The sequence below is a fragment of the Lynx rufus genome, unplaced genomic scaffold (genome assembly GCF_022079265.1).
Source record: "Lynx rufus isolate CCGP_SWC_20201006 ecotype Redwood Valley unplaced genomic scaffold, mLynRuf1.p SCAF_6, whole genome shotgun sequence".
Lineage (NCBI taxonomy): Eukaryota > Metazoa > Chordata > Mammalia > Carnivora > Felidae > Lynx > Lynx rufus.
This window is the reverse complement of record NW_025814878.1, coordinates 133552018-133573987: the sequence shown is the minus strand read 5'-3', so window position 1 is coordinate 133573987 and position 21970 is coordinate 133552018. Positions and strand designations below refer to the sequence as shown.

At 46.0% G+C, this 21970-nt stretch overlaps 1 protein-coding gene across 1 annotated transcript; it reads right to left on the bottom strand.

Moving 5' to 3' along the window:
• Nucleotides 1–536: 536 nt before the first annotated feature.
• On the bottom strand, nucleotides 537–21394 carry MYLIP (myosin regulatory light chain interacting protein). Its single transcript, XM_047101713.1, has 7 exons — nucleotides 21156–21394; nucleotides 19836–20026; nucleotides 7992–8177; nucleotides 6064–6261; nucleotides 5409–5573; nucleotides 4047–4467; nucleotides 537–2095 (listed from the first exon to the last, which is right to left on the bottom strand). The coding sequence occupies exons 1-7, from the start codon at nucleotides 21240–21242 to the stop codon at nucleotides 2006–2008; spliced, it is 1338 nt and encodes a 445-aa protein (XP_046957669.1). The 5' UTR covers nucleotides 21243–21394; the 3' UTR covers nucleotides 537–2005.
• Nucleotides 21395–21970: the final 576 nt, after the last annotated feature.

The window sequence follows — 21970 nt, the reverse complement described above, 5'->3', positions numbered from 1 at the left end:
GCTGCATCATCTGGGTCTAAATCGTTACCTTCCAGGGGCGCCTGGGTGGCTCAGTTGGTTAATCGTCCGACTTTGGCTCAGGTCATGATCTCACAGTTCTTGGGTTTGAGCCCCGCCTCGGGCTCTGTGCTGACAGCTCGGAGCCTGGAGCCTGCTTCGGATTCTGTGTCTCCCTCGCTCTCTGCCCCTCCCCCACTCGAGCTCTCTCTCAAAAATAAACATTAAAAAATTAAATTGTTACCTTCCACTTCTGCCATTCCTCTCCTCCAACACCTTCTGGTCCCATCCCCAATTTTTACTTTGCATCTGCTTACATAGATTACTCCGTTTTCACCTACATTTCAATCCTAGACCAGAAAGCAGAGGAGTGAATAAGTGCATGAATGTTCTCGATTAGAGCCAATACCCCCAACGTTTTCAAGTTTTCCATATATGACCACAATAGATACCAAGCGTGATGTCACCAATGCTTTTTTTTTTTTTAGTGAAGACAACTGGCTTCAACGACAAAAACTGTGATGACTCCAACAGCCATGTTTGCTTTAAAGTCTTTATTATCCTGAATACAAAAGACAGAAGTCCTTGAGGATATAACAGAGTTCTTTATGTGGAAACATTATTTTTTTTTTACAAGTGAAAAAATAAATACCTCTTGGAATAAAGGCTTATATGCTAATATGTGCCATAAAAAAGTAGAGTTTTAATATTTGACAAAATGTCTGTGCAAAGAAACAAATGCATAAACACATTACTGCTACATTAAGGCAATATGAAAAGTATACTCGGAAATCTCAGTAAAGTGACAGTGTAGGTTCCTAGCTTTAACTTAGCTAGTATTGCACCCAATAAGGTCATCTAGGTGTCCCGACGTCCTAGAAAACCCACAAGCTGACCAGCGTCCAAAATGCCCAAGTGGGAGTGGATAACTTGATTAAGAACAAAGAAACAAAGAAGCTCCAAACCCCTCTGAGACGTAGGGAGGGGACAACTGAACGTTAATACGTAAGCACTTACAAAAAAAAAAAAAAACAGAAACAAAAAGCATACAATCTCTAAGATACCTATGATAAGGCTGTAAAGGCTCGATGGCTCAAGCAAAAGCGACCCCACCGGATGAAGCTGGAGTTTTGGGGAGAAGTGGAGAACCCCCCGGTTTGTATACCGGGAAGCTTCATCTCCACGAGCAACACTTGGCTTTCCGAGGAACGCGGGTTCCCTCTTCAACTTAAATAATCTACTCCACCAACTCAAGAGCCCAAGGAGTGAGGACTGCTCCACAGAAATCTTCTTACCAGACCGGTAGCGTCTTATAAATCGCAAGACGTGGGGGTGAGGAGACGGGGAGGGAAGAGGAAGCCGTGCACACTGAGTGACCGGTTTTCCGCCAGCCAGACCGGTTTACATCGGGCAACCTGGTGATCAACCTTTTACAAGTCGCAGAATTGATCTTTGCACCTCTTTGCCTTCCAATCATTCTCGGCCAAGTTATAAAAACAGAAATGACATTAAAATGACGGTTTCCTTAAGAAAAATTTCCTATTAAAATGTTCAGAGCTCCATGACCGTACAAAAAGAACCAAGTAAATTCTTAAAACGAATTCTTACAAAATTTGTTGCAAGTAGGAAACTTACCTTGGGATACATTAAGGAGACTTAACAAGATCCTTTCCTAAAGGGTACCCAACTTTTTGGCTATGCTGCCACTTAACTGACATCAAAGATTTGACTTATTCCTTTACTTGATCATAAGAAGAATGAGCCCAAGGAACATGTCTGTGTCCCAGAACCCTTCCTGGTCCCCACCACTGCAGGTGCGGATTCTACGCATGGTTTGTTTTGATGGGGAGGAATATTCTTTTGAGTCTTCCTTTTTTTTTTTTTTGCTTTCTTAAACACTGCATGGCAGATGGGTGTCAGAGTACTTATTTTCTCCACGATCGTTTTTTAGTTTAAGTAATAGTGCAGTTCACGGAAACGTGGCTTGTCCAGTTAAGTGCACGACACGTCAGATCACGGTGAGGTTGAGGAGACTGGTGTGGGTCGGTAGGTAGACGTGTTGCACATGTTCCACCCGCGACCTGCAGACCGGACAGGACTGGAAAAGAGAAGCCAACAGTATTTGTTAGGACACCTTCAAGGATGGGTCTTCAGTTTCACGTGTGGCGCCTACTCTGTTCCGTTTGCTAGGAAGTGGTGGTCACAATTATTTCTAGCTCTCCACTGGTAGAGATCTTTGTTTTCTAACGGGCTTGAAATTCTATACCTCACAAGGGGCTCAGAATATTGGGGAAAAGTATGAAGTGCAGGCAATTAGTTAGGTTTGCAGTCACGCGCTAAACCAGGCACAACGAGTGGCTGCTGAAGAACTACTGCCGTGCAAGAAGGCTGTGGTCCCTCCAGGGGCCGATTGTAACCCCTTCTGGCAGTGAGGCAGGAAATCTGAGACCCTTCCGGAGTCGGGGCGGCTGGCTGACTCCGACCAGCGTCACTGGGTTAATGCCATGTGGCCAGTGAACATGGCTCTGCTCCAAGTCACAGGTCATAGCGCCACATCCCCGGCTGGCTTCTCAGCAAGCACTGTCCCTCCCCCACCTTTCCCCCCTACCCCCCTCCCACCCCCCCCCCCCCCCCGCCGCCGCCGCCACAGGGGAGCCTTAGGCATGGGGATCAGACCAAGTAGGTGGAAAAAGGCAAATCTGTGACCGCTTCTGGAGAAATAACTCCTTGTAGTAGAACGATCTACTCTTCAGAAAGACAAAGGCATCCTGATGGCTCATTATAGGACCCTAAAAATAGTTCTGAAATTAGCAGCTTTTGAAGCACTGGATATTTAGGGCTTTTTAAAATTTATTTTTAAAAATGTTTTATTTATTTTTGAGAGGGAGACAGAGCATGAGTCGGGGAGGGGCAGAGAGAGAGGGAGACACAGCATCCGAAGCAGGCTCCGGGCTCCGAGCTGTCAGCACAGAGCCTGATGCGGGGCTTGAACCCGTGAACTGTGAGATCGTGACCTGAGATGAAGTCAGACGCTTAACTGACTGAGCCACCCAGGCGCCTCCCCTCCTACTATTTAAAAATTTTTAAATGTATTGAGGGCTTCTTTTAAATAAAACCACACTGACATTAAGCAAACAGTTCTTAGAAATGAAAACGAACAGAAAAAATTATTGTAAGAGGAAATGTAAGGTGCAAGAAAGGAAAACATACATGACTTTTATTTTTTGTACTGATATTAAAATTAGTTTGACTTACTAAAGGCCAATCCAAGATGCCCCCTAGAGGCATATGGAGCCATCAAAGAAAATTAATCACAGATAATCACAGAGCAAACAATCCACCCATGGATAACTACAAGGTAGCTGTAACTAAAACCTCTTAAGTATTCTTTTTCAAGTATTTTCAGTAAATAATAAAGACCATCCTCCTGAGGAGGCTGGGTGGCCCAGTCGGTTAAGCTTCTGACTCTGGATTTCGGCTCAGGTCACGATCTCACAGTTTGTGGGTTGGAGCCCTGTGTTGGGCCCTGTGCTGACAGCACAGAGCCCGCTTGGGATTCTCTCTCTCCCTCTCTCCGCCCCTCAACTCTCCCTCTCTCAAAATAAATAAATGAACTTAAAAAAATTTTTTTTAATTAAAAAAATGAGAATAAACAAACTTAAAAAACGAAACAAAACAAAAACCATCCGAAGCGTTGGGAAGCGGGAAGAGACACAAATGGAAGCTGCAAGTCCTGAACCAGTGGTCAGGAGGCCTGGGTTCTAGCCCCCGGTCACCCCACTGACTAAGACGCGCTGCCCTGTGAACCTGAGCCTCGTTCCCAGAACCTGAAAAAAGCCTACGGTTTACGGCAGTTACACTGTGGCAAATACTATGGCGATCCAAAATGTCCCCTTAGAGCAACCTCTGGGGTCCCCGAACGCGGGGACCCTAGCCGGGCGTGGCGGGGCCCTCCGGCTTGCACCTGGCACACAGCAGGCGCTCAGGAACCCGGGTCACAGCGGGGAGAGAGCCCGCCCGCCAGGGGAGGGCCGCCGAGCACCCCTCACCTGCAGCTGGGCGGCGCAGCCCTCACAGCACACAGTGTGGCCGCAGGGGCAGAAGGCGGAGTTGATCTCCTCCTCGCAGCACACCATGCACAGCATGGCCTCCTTCAGCTTCCGCAGCTTCTCCTGGAGCGCCCTGGTCTGCTGGCAGCTGAGGCCCTCACAGCTGGTGCAGTTCAGGCCGCTGTCCGAGGACTTGAGCGGGGAGTTCGGAGGGCTGGGGTCGCTTCTCGAAACGAGGTCCACGACGCCGGCGTTGTACAGGGCTCTCCTGGCGTGGTCATACACCTCCTTAGACGTTCTTTTGATATCGAAGACGTACTTCTTGCCGAGGTTGATATTCTCATTCAGAAACAGAGACGCCAAGTGGCCCTTCAGGTCTCGGCTGTACTGCATCATGACGGCGCTGGTCACCGTGTCGCACCTGCAGGGAGACGCGGCACGTCAATACCTACAAGCCCGGGCACTTCTGTGACTCAGACCTTCAGATGCTGCCGTGAATGAGAATATTCTGTGGCAGCAGACATTTATATTCTTGTGTGCATGCCTGCAAGTAAATTCTTCCAGTGGTATCTGTGCTAAACATTTTCATGATTCTACCTCCGGGTTTCTCCAGTGTCCCCAAAGGACCTTGACGAAGGAGTGATAAACGCAGAAACAGTGAGCGCGCACCCTCACCTCCGGGGACACAAGCAGTCGTCAAAAACAGCTTGTGGTGAGGAAAAAAGGACATTTTCTTCTTTCAAGTCCTGGCTTTTATGTTAAAAATTTCTACAAATTTTCCATTCTGCTCCAAGATTTGTGGGTCTACCTTAACATAAAAAAAGGTTAAGATGGCAATTAAATTTCTTAGCTTCAATTTCTCAAATATTTGGGTCAAATCACAAGTCTACCTTAAAGCACCTTCTGAAACGAGGGTATTGCTACTGTCAGTAAAAAAAAAAAAAAAAAAAAAAAAAAAAAAATCCTTGTACTACGGAGTGAGGAATCGGGATAGCGGCTCCCCCACAAGGACGGTTAGGTCATCCTGTGGGGATGCGTTAAAGCCGTCGTGGGACGGGTCCAACCACTCAGAGCTCCCGGGAGAGGAGCTGCCGTGAGGAAAGAAGGCAAGAGAAGCGGGGGGGAAGGGGTCTGTGCAGCTCACTCCCACGCACGTTCTGTGGTAAAAGCAGTACCACGTTGAGAAGGCCCCCACCGCCACGCAGAATAGAACGAACAAAATGTTCGAGAGCGGTGGATTTCTTGAATTCTGAACAAGATTCGTGGACACGGCGATACCAGCAACTGTAGGCCCCTTGGTGGCACCTGAAAACTTAGAGCTGCTGACAGACGCTCGGGCAGTGGGGACGGAGCGCTACGTGCCTGTAGAAAGCGTGCGTCTCCGTTATCGCTCGGTAGAGCCCGCTGGCGGCCCTGGTGCTGATCATCTTGAACAAGAGCACGACGCTGTTTCCGGACTCCTTGGTGACGGTCAAGTACACGTTCTTCCCCGACTGGGTGGCCATCTGGACCACCGGGTAAGCAATCCTGAAACACGGGACGAGAAGGTGAGCAAGCCCGGAAGGAGAGGCCCGTCAGGGTGTGTGCCCTTTCGTAGGACTCTCCTGTGCTCAGGACCCCGCAGGAGAATCAGATCGCTCTACGACTCCTAGTAAGCACTTGGCTCCCCAGTCATAGAGGCGCGCTGGAAACCAGTTGTGGAGAGAAGTGTTGGGAGTGATGCGCGTGTGTGCGCACGTGTGTAGGTGGAAACGAGAGTTTTACAGCAGTGAACGTACTTAAAAAATATTAACTGCCACATCAATACACTTGAGTTTGTAGTTTAAAGAGTAATTCAATGGTTATCGAGGCCTGACTCAAATTAATATACATACCCAAAATGAAACATTTCATCCCCAAAGGATAGCTAACTGTCTAGCAAATCCCTTTCCAGTTTTATCTATTTTAATAATCAGAGCTACAAAGGGATATATGCACATTCGGGGCTGAAACAAAATGGAAGACGTAGGTACGTTACCTATTAATTGGGCAAAAGTCGTCTTTGCAAATGGAGATTCCTTCAGGTCCAACCCCGATGAGGAGTTTCTGCCCTTCACTGTCCCTCACGGAATGCCACTCTATGCCATAGTTTTCCATCGTGGACACGATTTGTAACACCTGGTATTCGGCAGAAGCCTGGCTGGTCCCCTCCAGCTCCTTATGCTTTGCCACAATGCTGCAGGATGCCAAAAGGGCAGAGAGGCGTGGGCAGATTAACGCATGTGGTCCTTAGAGAGGAAATCTGTATCATCTTCCCTAGTGAATCATACAGACACTGCCATTTATGTGTAACACTTAAAGTGATATAGCAATGACATTTCATTTGTTTAGCAAATTTGTAATAATATACTTCTAAGACACTGCTCCAGATCTCAGCTATTAGACATTTTAGTAAAAAAGCAAGAGGAGAGGCCGGAGAGAGGTGAATTGGAAGAATTATGGAAAATCTCTAAAAATATACATGAGACGTTTTGTATGTAGGTACTTCTCATGCAAGGGTCTACTTTGTAAGTTTCATTATAATATAGCATTATAGGGGTGTCTGGGGGGCACAGTCGGGTCAGTTAAGTGGCCAGCTTTGGTTCAGGTCATGATCTCGTGGTTTGTAAGTTCAAGCCCTGCACTGGGCTCTGTGCTGATGGCTCAGAGCCTGGAACCCGCTTCTAATTCTGTGTCTCCTTCTTTCTCTCTGTCCCTCCCCCACTCATTCTCCCCACCCTCCTCATAAATAAACAAACATTAAAAATATATATATAGCATTCTAAGGGCTTGATTAGATCATCGGCAGGATTTATTCTGTCTACTGCGGCAGACAGCCTCTAACATAGTCCCTGAAGATCCCCACCTCCTGGTATTCACACTCTTGTGCGAATCCCTTCACCTGAGTGCTGAGTGCCTGTTGTGTTGATCACTGGCTGGATTCATAACTTGCTTCTAATGAACAGAATATGGCAAAAGTGGTGAGATGTCACTTCTGAGATAAGTTCTAAAAAGACATTGACCTCTGTCTTGGGTGTTCTCTCTTGCTCTGACTTGGACTGTTGGTCCTGGGGGGAGCCAGCCACCTCGTTATGAAACAGCCCCTTCGAGAGGCCCATGAGGTGAGGGAATAAGGCCCTGCCAACACGCCACAAGAATCAACGTGGAAGGGGACCCCTCCCTCGGCTGAGCCTTCAGATGACACTGAACTCTACCAACAGTCTGCCTGCAGCCTCGTGAAAGGTCTTGATCCAGAGAACCCAGTCAAGCCATGGCTAGATTCCTGACCCACAGAAGTGTGATATATAGTTATTAAGCCACTAAGTTTTGGGGTAACTTGTCCCCCAAGAACAGATAACTAAGATAACACCTATTTTGGTCTCTGTTTAGTCTTTGCTGGGATGAAGAAAATACTAATAGACATGACAGACTTTTGAAGAGACCTGCATTTTTAGATTTTTTGTTAATGTTTATTTTTGGGAGAGAGACAGAGCAGGAGCGGGGGAGGGGCAGAGAGAGAGGGAGACACAGAATGGGAAGCAGGCTCCAGGCTCTGAGCTGTCAGCACAAAGCCCAACTTGGGGCTCGAACCCACGAACCGGGAGATCATGACCTGAGCAGAAGTTGGCCACTTAACCGACTGAACCACCCAGAGATTTGCATTCTTAAGAGTTCAGAGATTTAAAAAATTCCCGTTCCATAGCATTTTATATAAGGGCATAGATTTAGGTGGATTGTTTTGTGCCTGTAAATCTCTCAGAAGGAAGGCTGAGACTCTTTAGAAAACAACTTGGCTAAACTGGGTAACGGCCTAGTCTTAACCTTACCAAATATCTGTATATATACCATAGATTCATATTCTTTGGGAAATATGTATAAATTCACTAGATCTATGAATGTAAACAGTCACCTCCACAGCAGCCTCACCTGTTCAAGGTGGCACTGGAGAGTTCCTTTGCACAGAGCTCCTCGTAGCTGTACTTGGCAGTGTTCTGATTATAGTCTCCGAACTTGGTTTGGGCCAGGAGGGCGCTGAGTTCCACTGCCTGCTCCGGGGAACACTGGAGGTGGCCGGCCAGGAGGGTCTCCTTGATATGCAAGAAAAAGATATGCCTGCAAAGCAATGTGACAATGAGGTTACCCTGGGGACTAGCCTGATGTCAAGCTCAACCGGGGGACTAGCTTGATGTGCAATCTCACAATCCCTTTTCGGTAAGGAACACACAGTCACTTAAAAAGCCACCCTGAAAACGCTCACCACTAAAAAACTTTTTTTTTGTTTTTAGTATGAAGGCAAAATAAATCTAAGGACTTTCGTTTCTCCGGAATAAAAAGCGTAACTCAGACAAATCTGAGACAAGCTCAGGAATATTCAATTTAGCACATACAAAATAATCTCACAGAGGTTTCCGCATTTCATTTTTTTTAAAAGAAATTCTGTTCACATAAACTTGATCTTGACATGGACTTGGTATCTTAGATCCTCACCTTTATTCAAATGACCCCCAAATCTCTAGTGTTTGCCCCAACCACTGTAAGCATCATATTCAGATGTCCAACTGCTTACAGACGTCTCCACTTGGATGTTCAGTATCCTAATTTCACTGTTCAAAACCAAACTCACTGTCTTCCTTCCCAAACCCACTTTTCTCCCAGTGAAAACCAGAGACTCGTTTATTATTTTACCCCAAGACCCACTTTTGATTCTTCATTTTATTCCCATCTACTTTCTGTCTCTGAAAACTCCTTAAATCCAGTTACACTCTTCCCATTTTTACCTCAGATGTCCTACTTGTGGCTCTCAACTGTCAGAGAATTTACAATCTCCCCAAAGCTGATCTCTCTTGACTCTGCTAATCTATCTTCCAAGCTACTTTCTTCTGGGATAAGCTTGCCATGTCTCCGCTCAAAATCCTTCAAGGGAGGGGTGCCTGGGTTAAGCGCCCCACTTCAGCTCAGGTCATGATCTCACGGTTCGTGAGTTCCAGCCCCGCGTCGGGCTCTGTGCCGACAGCTCAGAGCCTGAAATCTGCTTCGGATTCTGTGTCTCCCCCTCTCTCTGCCCCTCCCCTGCTCATGCCGTCTCTCTCAAAAATAAACATTAAAATAAATAAATAAAAAATCCTTCGAGGGATCCCGACTGTTTGCCGAGGAAGCGTGCTGTTGGCGTGTACCCAAGCTTCTGTGGGTGTGGCCCCCGATGTCCAGCCACACAATCCACCATTCCCTCCAGCCACTGTGCCCTGGGAAAGGGACAATTCCTCTTCCTGGAAAGACCAAGCACACTCACGTCTCCACGACTCTCGTCTTGGCTGTTCCCTGTGTCCTGCGCGGTATTCTTTTTGTCCCCTCATTTAGATACCTTTTTGTCCATATCACCTGCAAGCTGTTTATTCCTCTCTTACAGTATTTGACATATTCTGATTTTCTACCACAGTTAGCTGCACATAAGTGGATGTCTTAAATGTCCCTGGCACCACAGAGCTCTACGAATGGACGTAAAACTGCACATTGCCTGTGGTCAGTTTCTTTCCCTACCTAAGTTGCAGTCCTTGTGTGCCTGCCCCCGTCGCATATGATACTACGCTCCGTTCACTGTGAGGTACGTCAGACTTAGAAACTCCTAGGAAACTCCACGTAGGGTGCCTGCCAATCCGGCTCCGCCAAGATTCTCAACAGAGCATCCAAAGTGCAACAGGCCAGTCTAGATTATAAAATTGGTCTCTGGCAAACGTACAGGTATAACCTTCCTTTGATGACTTGTTATAGCCTCTCAAACTTGCTTAAATGCCACAATATTCCTTCCACTAACAACTGAATTACGACCAGCAGTAAAGCTCTAACACTGCTCTGAATAGGGCTCGTAAGCCCAGCTTCCCGCTTGAGCTGGGTATCCTTAACACTGCTTTTATGCTTTTATTTATACTCTCGTCTTACGTCTGACGTCCCCGGTGGAGGGAACAACATGAGCAGTGAAAGAAACGCCAAGGGAAGAGGGGCTGAGACACACAAGGAGGGGCTCTACGGACAGTCTCACAATGTCAGGCAGGCAAGAGCCGTTAATCTTCCTTGAAGAGATGTTTGAATTCAATGTTTTGTGTGTTCTAGAATGATAAAGAAATATTTAAAATGATCACACTCCGCCAAATACTGCAGGGTTGTCTTTATCGAGAGCCCCGATGAAGAAATCACGGTAAGAATGCATAACAGCACTGAAAGGAGAGAAGCATGGTTTTTATTAACCCAAACATCTGTTAGTCTTTAAAGTATTTCTGACACGCTGCTAAACTGAGGAGGGGGTCCCTACTGGGGCAAAGAAATAAGCACGAAAATAACTCGTTCTGAAACAGCTATCTGAGCAGCGGAGGGCGGGCATTCCCCACGGGATGTCGGCGTCACGATGCGGCTTTGGCCTTCGAAAGCCTTTTTTAGATGACCATTTGGTAAACTTCATCTTGGTGAACGGATCTGTCTCTCTTCGCTGGGGCTGTGTTTGTAGGAGACACAAATCTGAATACGTGCCTAAAGAAGAAATGGTGTGCTGTAGGATTTTAAGGGGGAATCCAAAAAACAAGTCTTCTAAATCTGATCTCTGCTCGTGTGGAAAGGTCTTTTCACGTATTGCCCCACGATCAACCTAGAGACTAGTCTTCTGCTTTATGAAAGAGTTGTGTGTAGCCTGCAACAGAAGACTTGCTAAGTCTATCCGATTTCTCTTTCCAAACTGTCCACACCCGCTTCTGGAGAGGCAGCTGCCGAAATCCGGCAAAAAAAGCAGTAACAGAGTATTAACAGGTGGTCAGCAGGGTGAGACCGAACGCCAATCTTTTCTAGGCCTGTGGGTCAGAATTTTTTAAACGGAGGAGAACAACCGGCCTTTTGTACGTACTCCACATTCTAGGCCGAAATGCAATCGATACCCTGTGAGTGGAAGAATCCTCCCCTTTACTATTTACGTCAAGTCTCCTATACGGTTCTTCCTGCATTTTGCCAATTTCATGGCTGTAAAACAACCTTTTCGTTTTGAGTCAACAAATATTTGTCATTCATTGCCTCCGTGCCAAGCCCTACCCTGGGGTTACAGTATGAACATATCTGATAGATCCTTTTTTAGATGGAACTTACAGCTTTTTCGTGTGAAGGTGCATATCCCTATCACAGTTAACTCCAGACACAAACTGGTTTTTGGGTGACAAATTTTTATGTTCTCTAGGAGAACGGCACCATGGAGCAGTGACAGCAAAGGTCACCAGCTGTGGTGAGCCATCAGCAGACTCTATTTAACATGCTCTTTCTAACAGGGAAGATGACAGAGCTTGGAGACGTTCCGATAAGGAATCCAGGGATGGCTCAACAGTTAGTGGGGTGATTTTTTTTTTAAATGTTTATTTATTTTTGAGAGACAGAGACACCATGGGGCAGGGGGCAGAGAGAGAGAGGGAGACACAGAATCCGAAGCAGGATCCAGGCTCTGAGCCATCAGCACAGAGCCCGACGCGGGGCTAAATCTCATGAACTGTAAGATCATGACCTGAGCTGACGTCGGACGCTTAACCGACTGAGCCACCCAGGGGCCCCTGGGGTGATTTTGAAACAAGTATTTTTTTCCCCAATCATTTTCTCTTGAACCATCTGCTCTGTAACTGTCTGGTTCATGGATTCTTCCCCATCCCTTTTTTTTTTTTTTGTAAAGTGGGTGAAAGGTTACTGATAATATCAAAACAAGCAGATGTGGACAAAGAGGTCTTGCCTGCAGTGAATTTTTTTTTAGTTTTTTTTTATCTAAAGATCAAAAGCGGTAGACCTATCTAATTCACTTGAGGCTACATGCTAGAATCACAAACAGAAAGCCTTTGGGAAAAAAAAAAACTTCTTTGTCTTAAGTAAATGTCTGTGAATATGTCCTGCAGACATAGGCTCAAACTGCATTTTCTATCCTTCCGGCTGCCTGGTTGTTCAAGGTTTTACTCAGTAACTAAGAACGTGGATCCGGTCGACGAGTGGATTGGTTGGAGGCCCAAAGTGAAACATTCTGACTAACTTTGCATCATGGGTAGAGATGAACTCCCACGTGTTGTAGCCTTATGGAAGATTTGAAAACAAACAGTATGACGGAAACGCCCCAGTCTCATTAAAAAAAAAAAAAGTCACATATCCTTAATACATTTGTTTCAGAGTACCTCAAATTTCCTCTACTGTAAAAATTAATTCCTTTCCATAGTTTTAAGGCATACAGTTAGGTCATTTATGTTTTAACGACTGTAAGCAGAGAAGTGTCCCCTGAACACTGATTTGTCTCATAAAGAAATCATCTGATAATCAAAGCAGAACCTTCTGCAAACCAACGGGAGTCACTGACCTGTCCACCATAGGCAGTTATGCCCAATCACTGCCCTCAGTATCTTCCCAGTGACATCATTTTGAAGAACTTTCTTGTGACACAAATGTAAATCAACTATATCCACATTCACTATTAGACTCCGCATTTAAGTAACTAACCTAAAACATCTTTCAAATGGCTAAGAATCTATGAACAGCATTTCTTCCCGAGACCTGACTCACTGAACCTGGCCATCCCATCCGTTGGTGGTGGCTGGTGTGTTCCCCACCCAGTTAGACCCCCTCTGAGATCATCCCAGAGTGTGTCTGCCTCAGTCCAATGAGCCATTTAACCACATCAGTTTGTTTTAAACCAAACTAACTGCCAAATCACATTTAAAAACTATCGAATAGAAAAAGGGGACACCTGGCTGGCTCAGTTGGTAGAGCATGTGACTCTTGATCTTGGGATCATGAATCCGAGCCCTACACTGGGTGTAGAGATTACTGGATAAAAACCTAAAAAAAACTATCAAATAAGAAAAAATTACTATACATGTTTTTGTTTTGTATCTTAAATTCCACCGAAACAAAAAGCAGTTCCTGATGGCCTGTAGGCCTAAACGTAAAAGTTAAAACCATAACACTTTTAGAAGGACACATTGGAGAATAGCTCCATGACTTGGGGGGAGGAAGGTAGGCCAAGGTTTCTCAGGACACAGCAAGAATCATAAGGGAGAAAAACTGATACATTAGACTTGACCAACATCAAACATTTCTACTCATCAAAAGGCATTAAGAAAACAGGCAAGCCCCAGGAGAAAATACATTTACAAGACGTATCTCTGACAAAGAACTGGTATATATAAAGAATAGGTATGGCTCAAAAACAAAGGTAACAACTCGATAAAAATGGGTAAATGACCTGAATAGATACTTCACAAAAGAAGATGTAGGAAAGGTCAATAAGCACATGACAAAAGTGTTTGACGTTATTGATCAAGAGAGACAAATCCAGGGCACCTGCCTGGGTGGCTCAGTCGGTTAAGCGTCCGACTTCAGCTCAGGTCATGATCTCATGGTTCATGGGTTTGAGCCCTGCGTCGGACTCTGTGCTGACAGCTCAGAGACTGGAGTCTGCTTTGGATTCTGTGTCTCCCTCTCTCTCTGCTCCTCCCTCACTCACACTCTTGCACTCACTCTCTCTCTCAAAAATAAACATTAAAAAAAAGTTAAAAACAAAACTAAACAACCACCTCCTCTGCGATCCAGCTTTCCCATTCTTAGATTTACTCAAGAGACATGAAGATACAGGTCTACAAAAGATTGTACTTGCAATGTTCACAGCAGCTTTACTCACAATAGCTGGAAAACAGGTGTTCATCAATAGAAGGACGGGTCAACAAACAGTAGTATATTCGTAGGGTGAAATACTATCTAGCAATGAACAAGCCATCGATATACATCAGTATGATGAATCTCTAAAAAATACATAATGAACAAAAGAAGCCAGACACTGCGTGATTCCATGTGTGTGAAGTAGATCTATGCTGGAAAAACAAACCCTGTTTGTGGAGGGGCGGGAGGGAAGGCGGGGGGCGAGGACTGACTGCAGATGGGCCTGAGGGAACTTTCTGGAGTGCCGGTAATATTCTACATCTTAATAAGGATTTTGTTTAAACAGACACATCTGTTTGTTAAAACTCAGCAAACGGTATAATTAGGATTCGTGCATTTCATCATATGTAAATATTTTATCAAAAGAAAAAAAAAAGAACTGTAGACAAATATGGAGCTCTACTTAATGATATGCATACTGAAGTATTTAGGGGGAAGTGTATGTATCCACAACTTATTTTGAAAAGCATCAGAAATAAACGTGTGATAAAGCAAGTATATTAAACTGATTAAGTGGTTAACAGTAGAATCTAGATGGGGGTATTGGTGTTCACTGCGAAAATCTTCAACTTACCTGCATGTTTGGAAATTTTCATAAGAGGTTGAGGAAATAACTCTAGTGAAAATCCTCAGGGTCAGGTTAAGAATTCAAATGAATTGGGGCGCCTGGGTGGCGCAGTCGGTTAAGCGTCCGACTTCAGCCAGGTCACGATCTCGCGGTCCGTGAGTTCGAGCCCCGCGTCAGGCTCTGGGCTGATGGCTCGGAGCCTGGAGCCTGTTTCCGATTCTGTGTCTCCCTCTCTCTCTGCCCCTCCCCCGTTCATGCTCTGTCTCTCTGTCCCAAAAAAAAAAAAAATAAAAAAAAAATAAAAAAATAAAAAAAAAAAAAGAATTCAAATGAATAGCTTCTTACACCTCAAATGAACTATCAGATCTCCTCCACTCCATGGAAGGCTTGCAACTGAGAAAGAGTCATGGCCAAGTAATGACCAAGTCAAGTCTCTATTCAGCTTAAGGGAATCCTTCTCAAAGCCCCAAATGCAAAATGGGAACCATGGATAAATTCGCTCTTCCTAAGGTTCCAAAGCATTTAAAAGATACAGGAGTGGGGGGGTAAGGGAAATCCCCAACATCAAAAGCGATGACAACCCACACCAGAAGCACTTGGAAAAAACAGGATTACTCGCTCACAACAGATACCTGACCCAGGCAAGCAACAATCCAGCAATCGTGTAGTTTAAAAGTGTTAGCTACAATCTCTCCCAAGGGTCTAGATTGTGGTGAGTGCCATTCTAGATTGAGGAGAGGTCTGGAGGCAGGCTACAGTGGGGGCAGGACTCAGAGAATAAGTGTGCCTGGTGCCCCTGGAGTCTGACCCTATGTGCTGTCTAAAGAGTCAAGTTTTATTTAAAACTACATATTTAAAATTAAAAGTTCACTTGGGTTGCATGAAAAATCAATAATGTTCTTTGGATCCTTCATACAAATATACAACTACGAGACATTGATGAAGATACTGAATGTGCCCAGATGGGAGATCTGTGGCTAACATAAACAGACAATAATGCAAACAGCCTACACTCTGAGCAAAAAGAAAGAGTTAATAGATAAATTAGAATTCAGAAATCTAATCAATTCTTTCTGGAAACAATATACAAGTTTGTCTTACTTTCCTGGGGCCTATTTTGAGTTTGGTCATTAAAAAAAAACAAAAAAAAAACCCAAAGGGAATGTGCCATTCTACTCTTAGGCACAGAGTTGATATGTAAAACACAGTGACACCTTTATAGCAGATAAATATTGTTGTGACATCCTACCCATCGTGAATCCTAAAAGGTAAATTATGTTAAGCAACCTTTACCAACAGTGACAACGTGTTGAAAGATCTCGAACATCATTGCAGGCCCTGGCTGAGATCCGTATGATTCGGTCGGAACACATTCAAGATTACCACCTCAAATCTGCCCATGGTTGCATGTGGCATTTGCTCTGTGGATTTCAACGGTGCTATCTTCTCTAGATCTTGACATCTAAGTGATTTTTGTTGCGAGAAAGGGAAAAATTGGGTTTAGGAAGTACTTAGAACCTATAAATTGGTTGAAAATTAGATTTAAGAGAGCCTCTAGCTTGAAAACTATCTGAACTTCACAGAAGGTCCAGGCAAGTGGTAGTTTATTTTAGATGAGAACTAACAGCCACAAGAAACAAATGGCTTGGGGTGAAGTGGAGAGGCCGAAGGAAGGAAGCAAAAGAATGCCAAGCACTGAGCAAATCCTTAACAGAGAATAATCCCTACGATACATTTTTTAATGGTGAGACGTCTCTCAGATAGTCTTAAACTTTTCAGTTCATAGAAGCAAACTGGCGAACATCAGTTCACTAAGAAAACTCATATTATCCCTGTCCGTTAACTCCACCTCTATTTATCTCTAATTTCTTAATTCATTGTTTCACCAAATGTTTATGCACCAGGCACTTGCTAGACTCTGGAGATACGATGTTGATCAGTCCCCTGCTTCATGAATTTAAATTATTAGAGTAGCTGACAATAAACAAATTGTCACATAGGTAAACAGTAGTATTATACGCTCATTAGATGCTCTAAAGGAAAGCTACGTGATGCCTTGGGACACTTCAGTCTCCTGAGCAGGGCCCAGCGGATGCTTTTCAAAGGAGTGATGAATGAGTGGAGCCTGGGAGACGGCAGGATTTAACAAGGGACAAGTCAAACTCAACACCCCTCGCTCGCATCACTGAAATCTTGATGAGACTCAACACTCAGCATTACAGCATCTCCCTGAACAGTTAGTTCAGGACTCATGGAACCCTTGTATTGAGGCTGATTTCTGGGAAAGAATTCGGGTGTCGTTGAGTCTTAACGAAGCCCGAGTGCAAAGACCACAGAACTCTGCTAAAATGCGGCAAAGTTCCGGAGAAACAGATTTTATTGGCCGTGGATGGTATGATCACCATCTCTGAAGACGAAGCATATAATTCTCTAACCTCTGGCTGTGAAAATGTTGACAAAATCTGGTCTGAATTGCTGTGACTAACTGAGAGCCTTTGAAAGGCAAGAATTTCAAAGATCATTATTATTTCAGATCTACTTCCAGAATACATTCGTTTCACTTTTAGTTTCAATGCACAGCACGGCAAACATCTGCTGGATATACCTGCTTGTCTCTGTCTCTCAAATGTGCCAGCTGAGTCTGGACAAGACTCTCTGGTGACTTTCCAGACCCTCATTCAAAGGCAAACGTAATAATCTGGGTAAAGAATCTAAAATTAGGCCAAATCAGAGCCCAGATTAACTGTATCAATCTAAGCAGACATGTGATACAGTTGGGTGTTTTTTTGTTTTTTGTTTTCGGAAAAATATACTTAGGGAAACATGAAGGAAAATAGAGGGGAAGCAGAAGCAAAGAAAAAAAAATACTGCTAGAGGGGATTTTAGAGACCAGCTCTTCTTGGCCTTTTAAGAGAAATGAAGTGGGGTGGGGGCGGGGGGGGGGGGACTCGGTCTTGGAAGTCTGTATACCCTGGTAGTTGGGGGCCGGGCTGCACTGAGAATGCAGGGCCTCTGCCGCCCCCCACCTCGGCTCCCCCCTCCACCGCCGCCCTCCCCCCCAGTCTCCAGTTACAAACAGGCCCTCCAGCCTATTGCCCAGCAGCCCCCCTAGTCTCTTGCAAACTAACAGATTCACTGCCCCCACTTAGACCAGCTCTACTGTGAGTACATTGCTTTAATTCTCCACAGAGGCCAATTTGGCCAGGATATTTCAGCCCCATTTAATAAACTGTCCAGACACTTTTCAGTATACCAAACGTACCCTCATGACTTTGAGATGGTACAAAATCACCACTCATAACCGAACTGGCAAAGCTGGGCTTATGGACAACACACGCAGACTTATTTTATTTTCACGGCATTTTACATAAATATTTTATAATGAACTGCTAAACATCAAAAAGTTTACCAGCCAGCTTTATCTGGCTAACATGACGCTAGGGAAAATAAGTAATTGTGCTCTGTCGTATCATGTACATAAAAACAACGCTAATTGTGACTTTTTTGGACCCAGGACAACTTCTCATCCTAATGAAAAGGCACAAATGCTAATTACAAATCGCTTTAGCTATTAAAAGCAGAATGCTGTATAAACTTGAGGAGGCATTTTCTTCAAATTCTGCATTTTGGGCAAACCTCCTGAAAACAAGTAATATTCGCCAATATTTTAAAAGTAAGTCAAATGCTTAGATCACACTGATTTTTCAATAAGATTTCAAAAGGAACTAAGATCAATTAAAATTACCTGGGCTAACTAGGTATGTGCCTTCTCAGAGTGCTATGAGGCATGAGTCTCAGGAGTTAAAGTCAATTGAGTCAATGTAACAGGAAATTTTATTTCAACTCTAATTCACAGAATATCTTGCATAAATAAAATGGACTTGATAATGGTTATTAACTGACTTGCAAAAAAAGCACAGGTAAAGACCATCTAGTGGCAAATTTTAAAGTCTGTAACCATTCATAATATAAATGTATCATACTATTATGACCGCAGCCTTTGTTTAAATGATGTATTTGGTCCTCTAAGCCTCTGCAGGTTTAAAAAATAAATTTGTATCATCAAAATGGATTTGCCTCTGGAGGCCCAGAAATTATTGCGAAATCATGACAGAACCACACAATGAAAACTCCAATATGTTATAATATATACGTGTGTTTCTGTATCCTTTTACTCTATTCCAATTTATCACACTGAAGGGCACAGTGGAAACTTTCACAAATCAGCTTTAAGTTAGACAAATACCCAAAACCAAACAACCCCCCCCCAAAACCAACTTATTCTGATTAATATACACAGCTAAGACATCCTTAAACATGCAATCATGTGAATATTTTTCAAGACATTTTCAGGAGCACTGAGAATTCAATATACTAGCTTGTCTCAGAAAACAAAAAAAAATTGAACATCTCCTTCACCTTTGAAAGTGCAGCAACAAGGAGAGATTTCCAATTCAAATAGTATCTCAAAAGATGTTTCTATCAGTTCTTAAGTAAACAAACAAACCACAACTTTTAAAGGGTTTTGCTCACTTAACATTGCTCAAGATTGTCACACTCACATTTCTCATGTGTAAGGGCAACTTTCCAAACCAAAGGATTATGAAAAATACTAGAATTTAGACCCAGAGTTTGTTGTGTTTAAAAGTCATTTTTTTTCTTTTTCGTCATTGTTTGTTTGTTTGTTTACATGCCACTCTAAGATTTAGGTCTCTTGCATTTCAGCAATAAATACTGAACACTACTTTCCTAATTTGACTCATCCTTGAAAAGTATTACAGTCAGTCCAGGAGAGAAAACATTTCTGTTGGAAAAAGGAAACCGCATGCCCTAGTTGCCTACCACTACTGGTGGTTTTCTAGAAGATAAATTTAACAGTCTAAACAATCACGTGTAAACATGTTTGTGGGCTGGAGATTGGCTACACCTTACAAAGTTTTCTTACTAAGTTTTCAAGAAATGTAAAAAGTTAAAAAAAGAAATCTGCATTAAGTGGGACAGAGCTCTTTGCTGCATATTGTAATCTGACACTAGGCTGAAGTTGACTAAGTTTAAGTAACCCAAGAGGAACTGTTTCCTGCTTTCTGTTAGAACAGTCTACAATGACCTGTATTAACACTGCCGAGACAGAGGTTACTATCGGGCATTAGATGCTGCTATCAGGAAGTCAGTTGGGTTTCTAATTTTTTTCCCTCCTGTGCCGTGGCACTGATCCTGAGTGTTAGTAAGACTTCAACCCTGCTCCCTCGTTGTTTATAAAGACAAGAAAAACCACAGGAAGAGCTAGAAAATATACCCCAGGCCAACTAGGCGGCTCCCTGTTCACCTCGACAAAAGGGCTGTGCCGTGCAAAACTTCTCAGTTATGAACCAACTCACTCTGCAGCAAACAAATTTGCCTGTGAACATCTCTGGGGAGGTGCAACGGCCCTTTCTCAACGGAATCAAAGGTCTGGTTGACATTGGTTTAGTTCAGCATCACTTTACCTAGTCTGCTCCTGTAAGATGAGATGAGGTTCCACGAAGAACTTGACTCTCAGTTTGAGGCGGTAAGGGGCTAGCCCATCCATCTGCTGGGAGATCCGATTTCTCAGATTTAGCCATAAACTTTCACCTTTGCTACCCGTAAACTGCAGTCCAAAATAATCAACTTCTATAATTCCCAACCGCCTGCACACCTAAAACAAAAATGAATGCAGCATGGATGAGCAAACAGTCCATGTAGTCAAAGCAAAACTCAAGGACTCCATCTGGGTCTAAGATCCCTGCCTACTTTTTGCAAAGTTCAAGGAAGGTGTTACAATTCCTGCCTTAAAGCTGTAACAACAAAGTTCTAAGCTTCCCGTGTTCCTACACCAATAGTGAGGCTTGTGCTTCCGTTAACACCGAGGAGATGGTCGATTGCAGTAGAGAAAAAGGAGTCCTTAAAACCAGCCTTCCAGAAAGGCTGAGGAAAGGAATCTACGGGGTATTTTCCCTCTTATTCCCATCACGGGAATTCCCTCCACCAGCACAATCTGCACAGCTGATCTGGCAGATTATCTGGACAATTTTAACCATCTGGACTCCAAAAAAACAAACACGCCGAGGAAACACGCCACAAGTGTCAGCGAAGCTTGTTAAAAGAGGTTTTCCAAACATCTCAGGTCTGGGGGGTTTTCAGGGCATGGCGTCCCACTGGAGATCAAATTTGCTGTCTGTCATACCCATATGCACTGTTTGGAACCATTCTTCTTTACTCCTTAGGAAACACGAGCTTTAAAGACAACGGAGGGGGGGATGACCAAAAACCCAAGGTCCTCTCGAGCCCCGCAAACCGGCAGGTGCAGGTGAACGGTCCATTTCAGAAGCAGCAAGAGACAAGGGCCGGGCTTGTCTGCCAAGCAACCCCAGGGACCAGCGCCGGCCAGCAGCCACCTCATCTCGGGACTCGGGCGGCGCTGCCAGGCCCCGCGGGGGACCCGAAAGGCGGCATCATGCACACACCTGCGGCAGGTGGGCTGGACCGCCTTCTTCCGGGAAAGTGCGGGACTGGGAGTGGGGTGGGGGGCAGGGTGGGAGCTTCCCCCCCCCAACCACGCGCTCCCAGCGTGCGGGGACCGCGTGCCCCACGGCCACGGGGAGGAACGGGGAGCGGGCCGGGCGCCTGGGGCGCGCTCCCCCCCCCCCAAGCCGCCCCCCCGCCCGGCCGCCGCCGCAGCGCCGCCCGCCCCCTGGCAGGCGGCGAGCCCCGGAGCCCGGCGCCGCCGCGAGGCCCCTCCGCCTCGGGGGACCGGCCGGGGCCCCCGCCTGGCCCCTCGTCGTCACCTGGTTGAGGCAGTCCTCGCCGTTGGCTTTCGCCTCCACCTCCACCTCCATCAGCACCGCGTCCGGCCTCGTCACATAGCACAGCATGGCTGGGGCCGCCGCTGCCGCCACAGCCGCCTCCTCTTTGGTGTGCGCGGGGCTGCCGCCTCGCCACCGCTCAGACCCAGCCCCGGGCTCGGCGAGGCTGGCCCTCGGGAGGCTGCAGCGCCGCAGACCCGTGCTCCGCGCCCCCCGCGCCCTCCCCGCCACCCCCTCGCCAGCCCGCCCGCCCGCCGGCTGCCCGGGTCTCCGCGGCGGCGCCGCACTCCAGCAGCCCGACTGCCTGCGGCGCTACAGGGACTCCTCTGATATAGTGGCCCCGCCCCCTCCGGCTGGGGCTCCCGCCAATCACGGCGGCCCCGCCCCTCCTCCGCCGCCCCGCCGGCCAATAGCGGCGTCCGCCCGGCCGCGGCCCGACCTGCCAGCGCCGGCCGAGTTTCCCCGGGCCGCCCGGGGAGGTGGCAGCTTGCGGACGCCGAGGGCTTGCGGGAGGAGGGCGGCCCCGGGACGGGAAGGGACGTACCCGCCGCCTCTGCCCGCTGGGCGACGCTGCTCGGAGCGGGCGGCCGCCCGGCGCGCGGAGGCGGGGGCGCCTCTCTTTCGGGCTGGAATGTATGGCGATGCGCCGCCTCCGAGCTGCCGCTGTTTTTCAGAAGCCTTGGGTCGACCGCGGAACGCGTTTCGGGAGGTGAGCATAAAAAGGAAAGCGAGCAACCCCAACGCCAAAAGCAAACCGTCTTCCCCTGGGGTTTGCCACGGTGGGTTGTTGGAAGGCG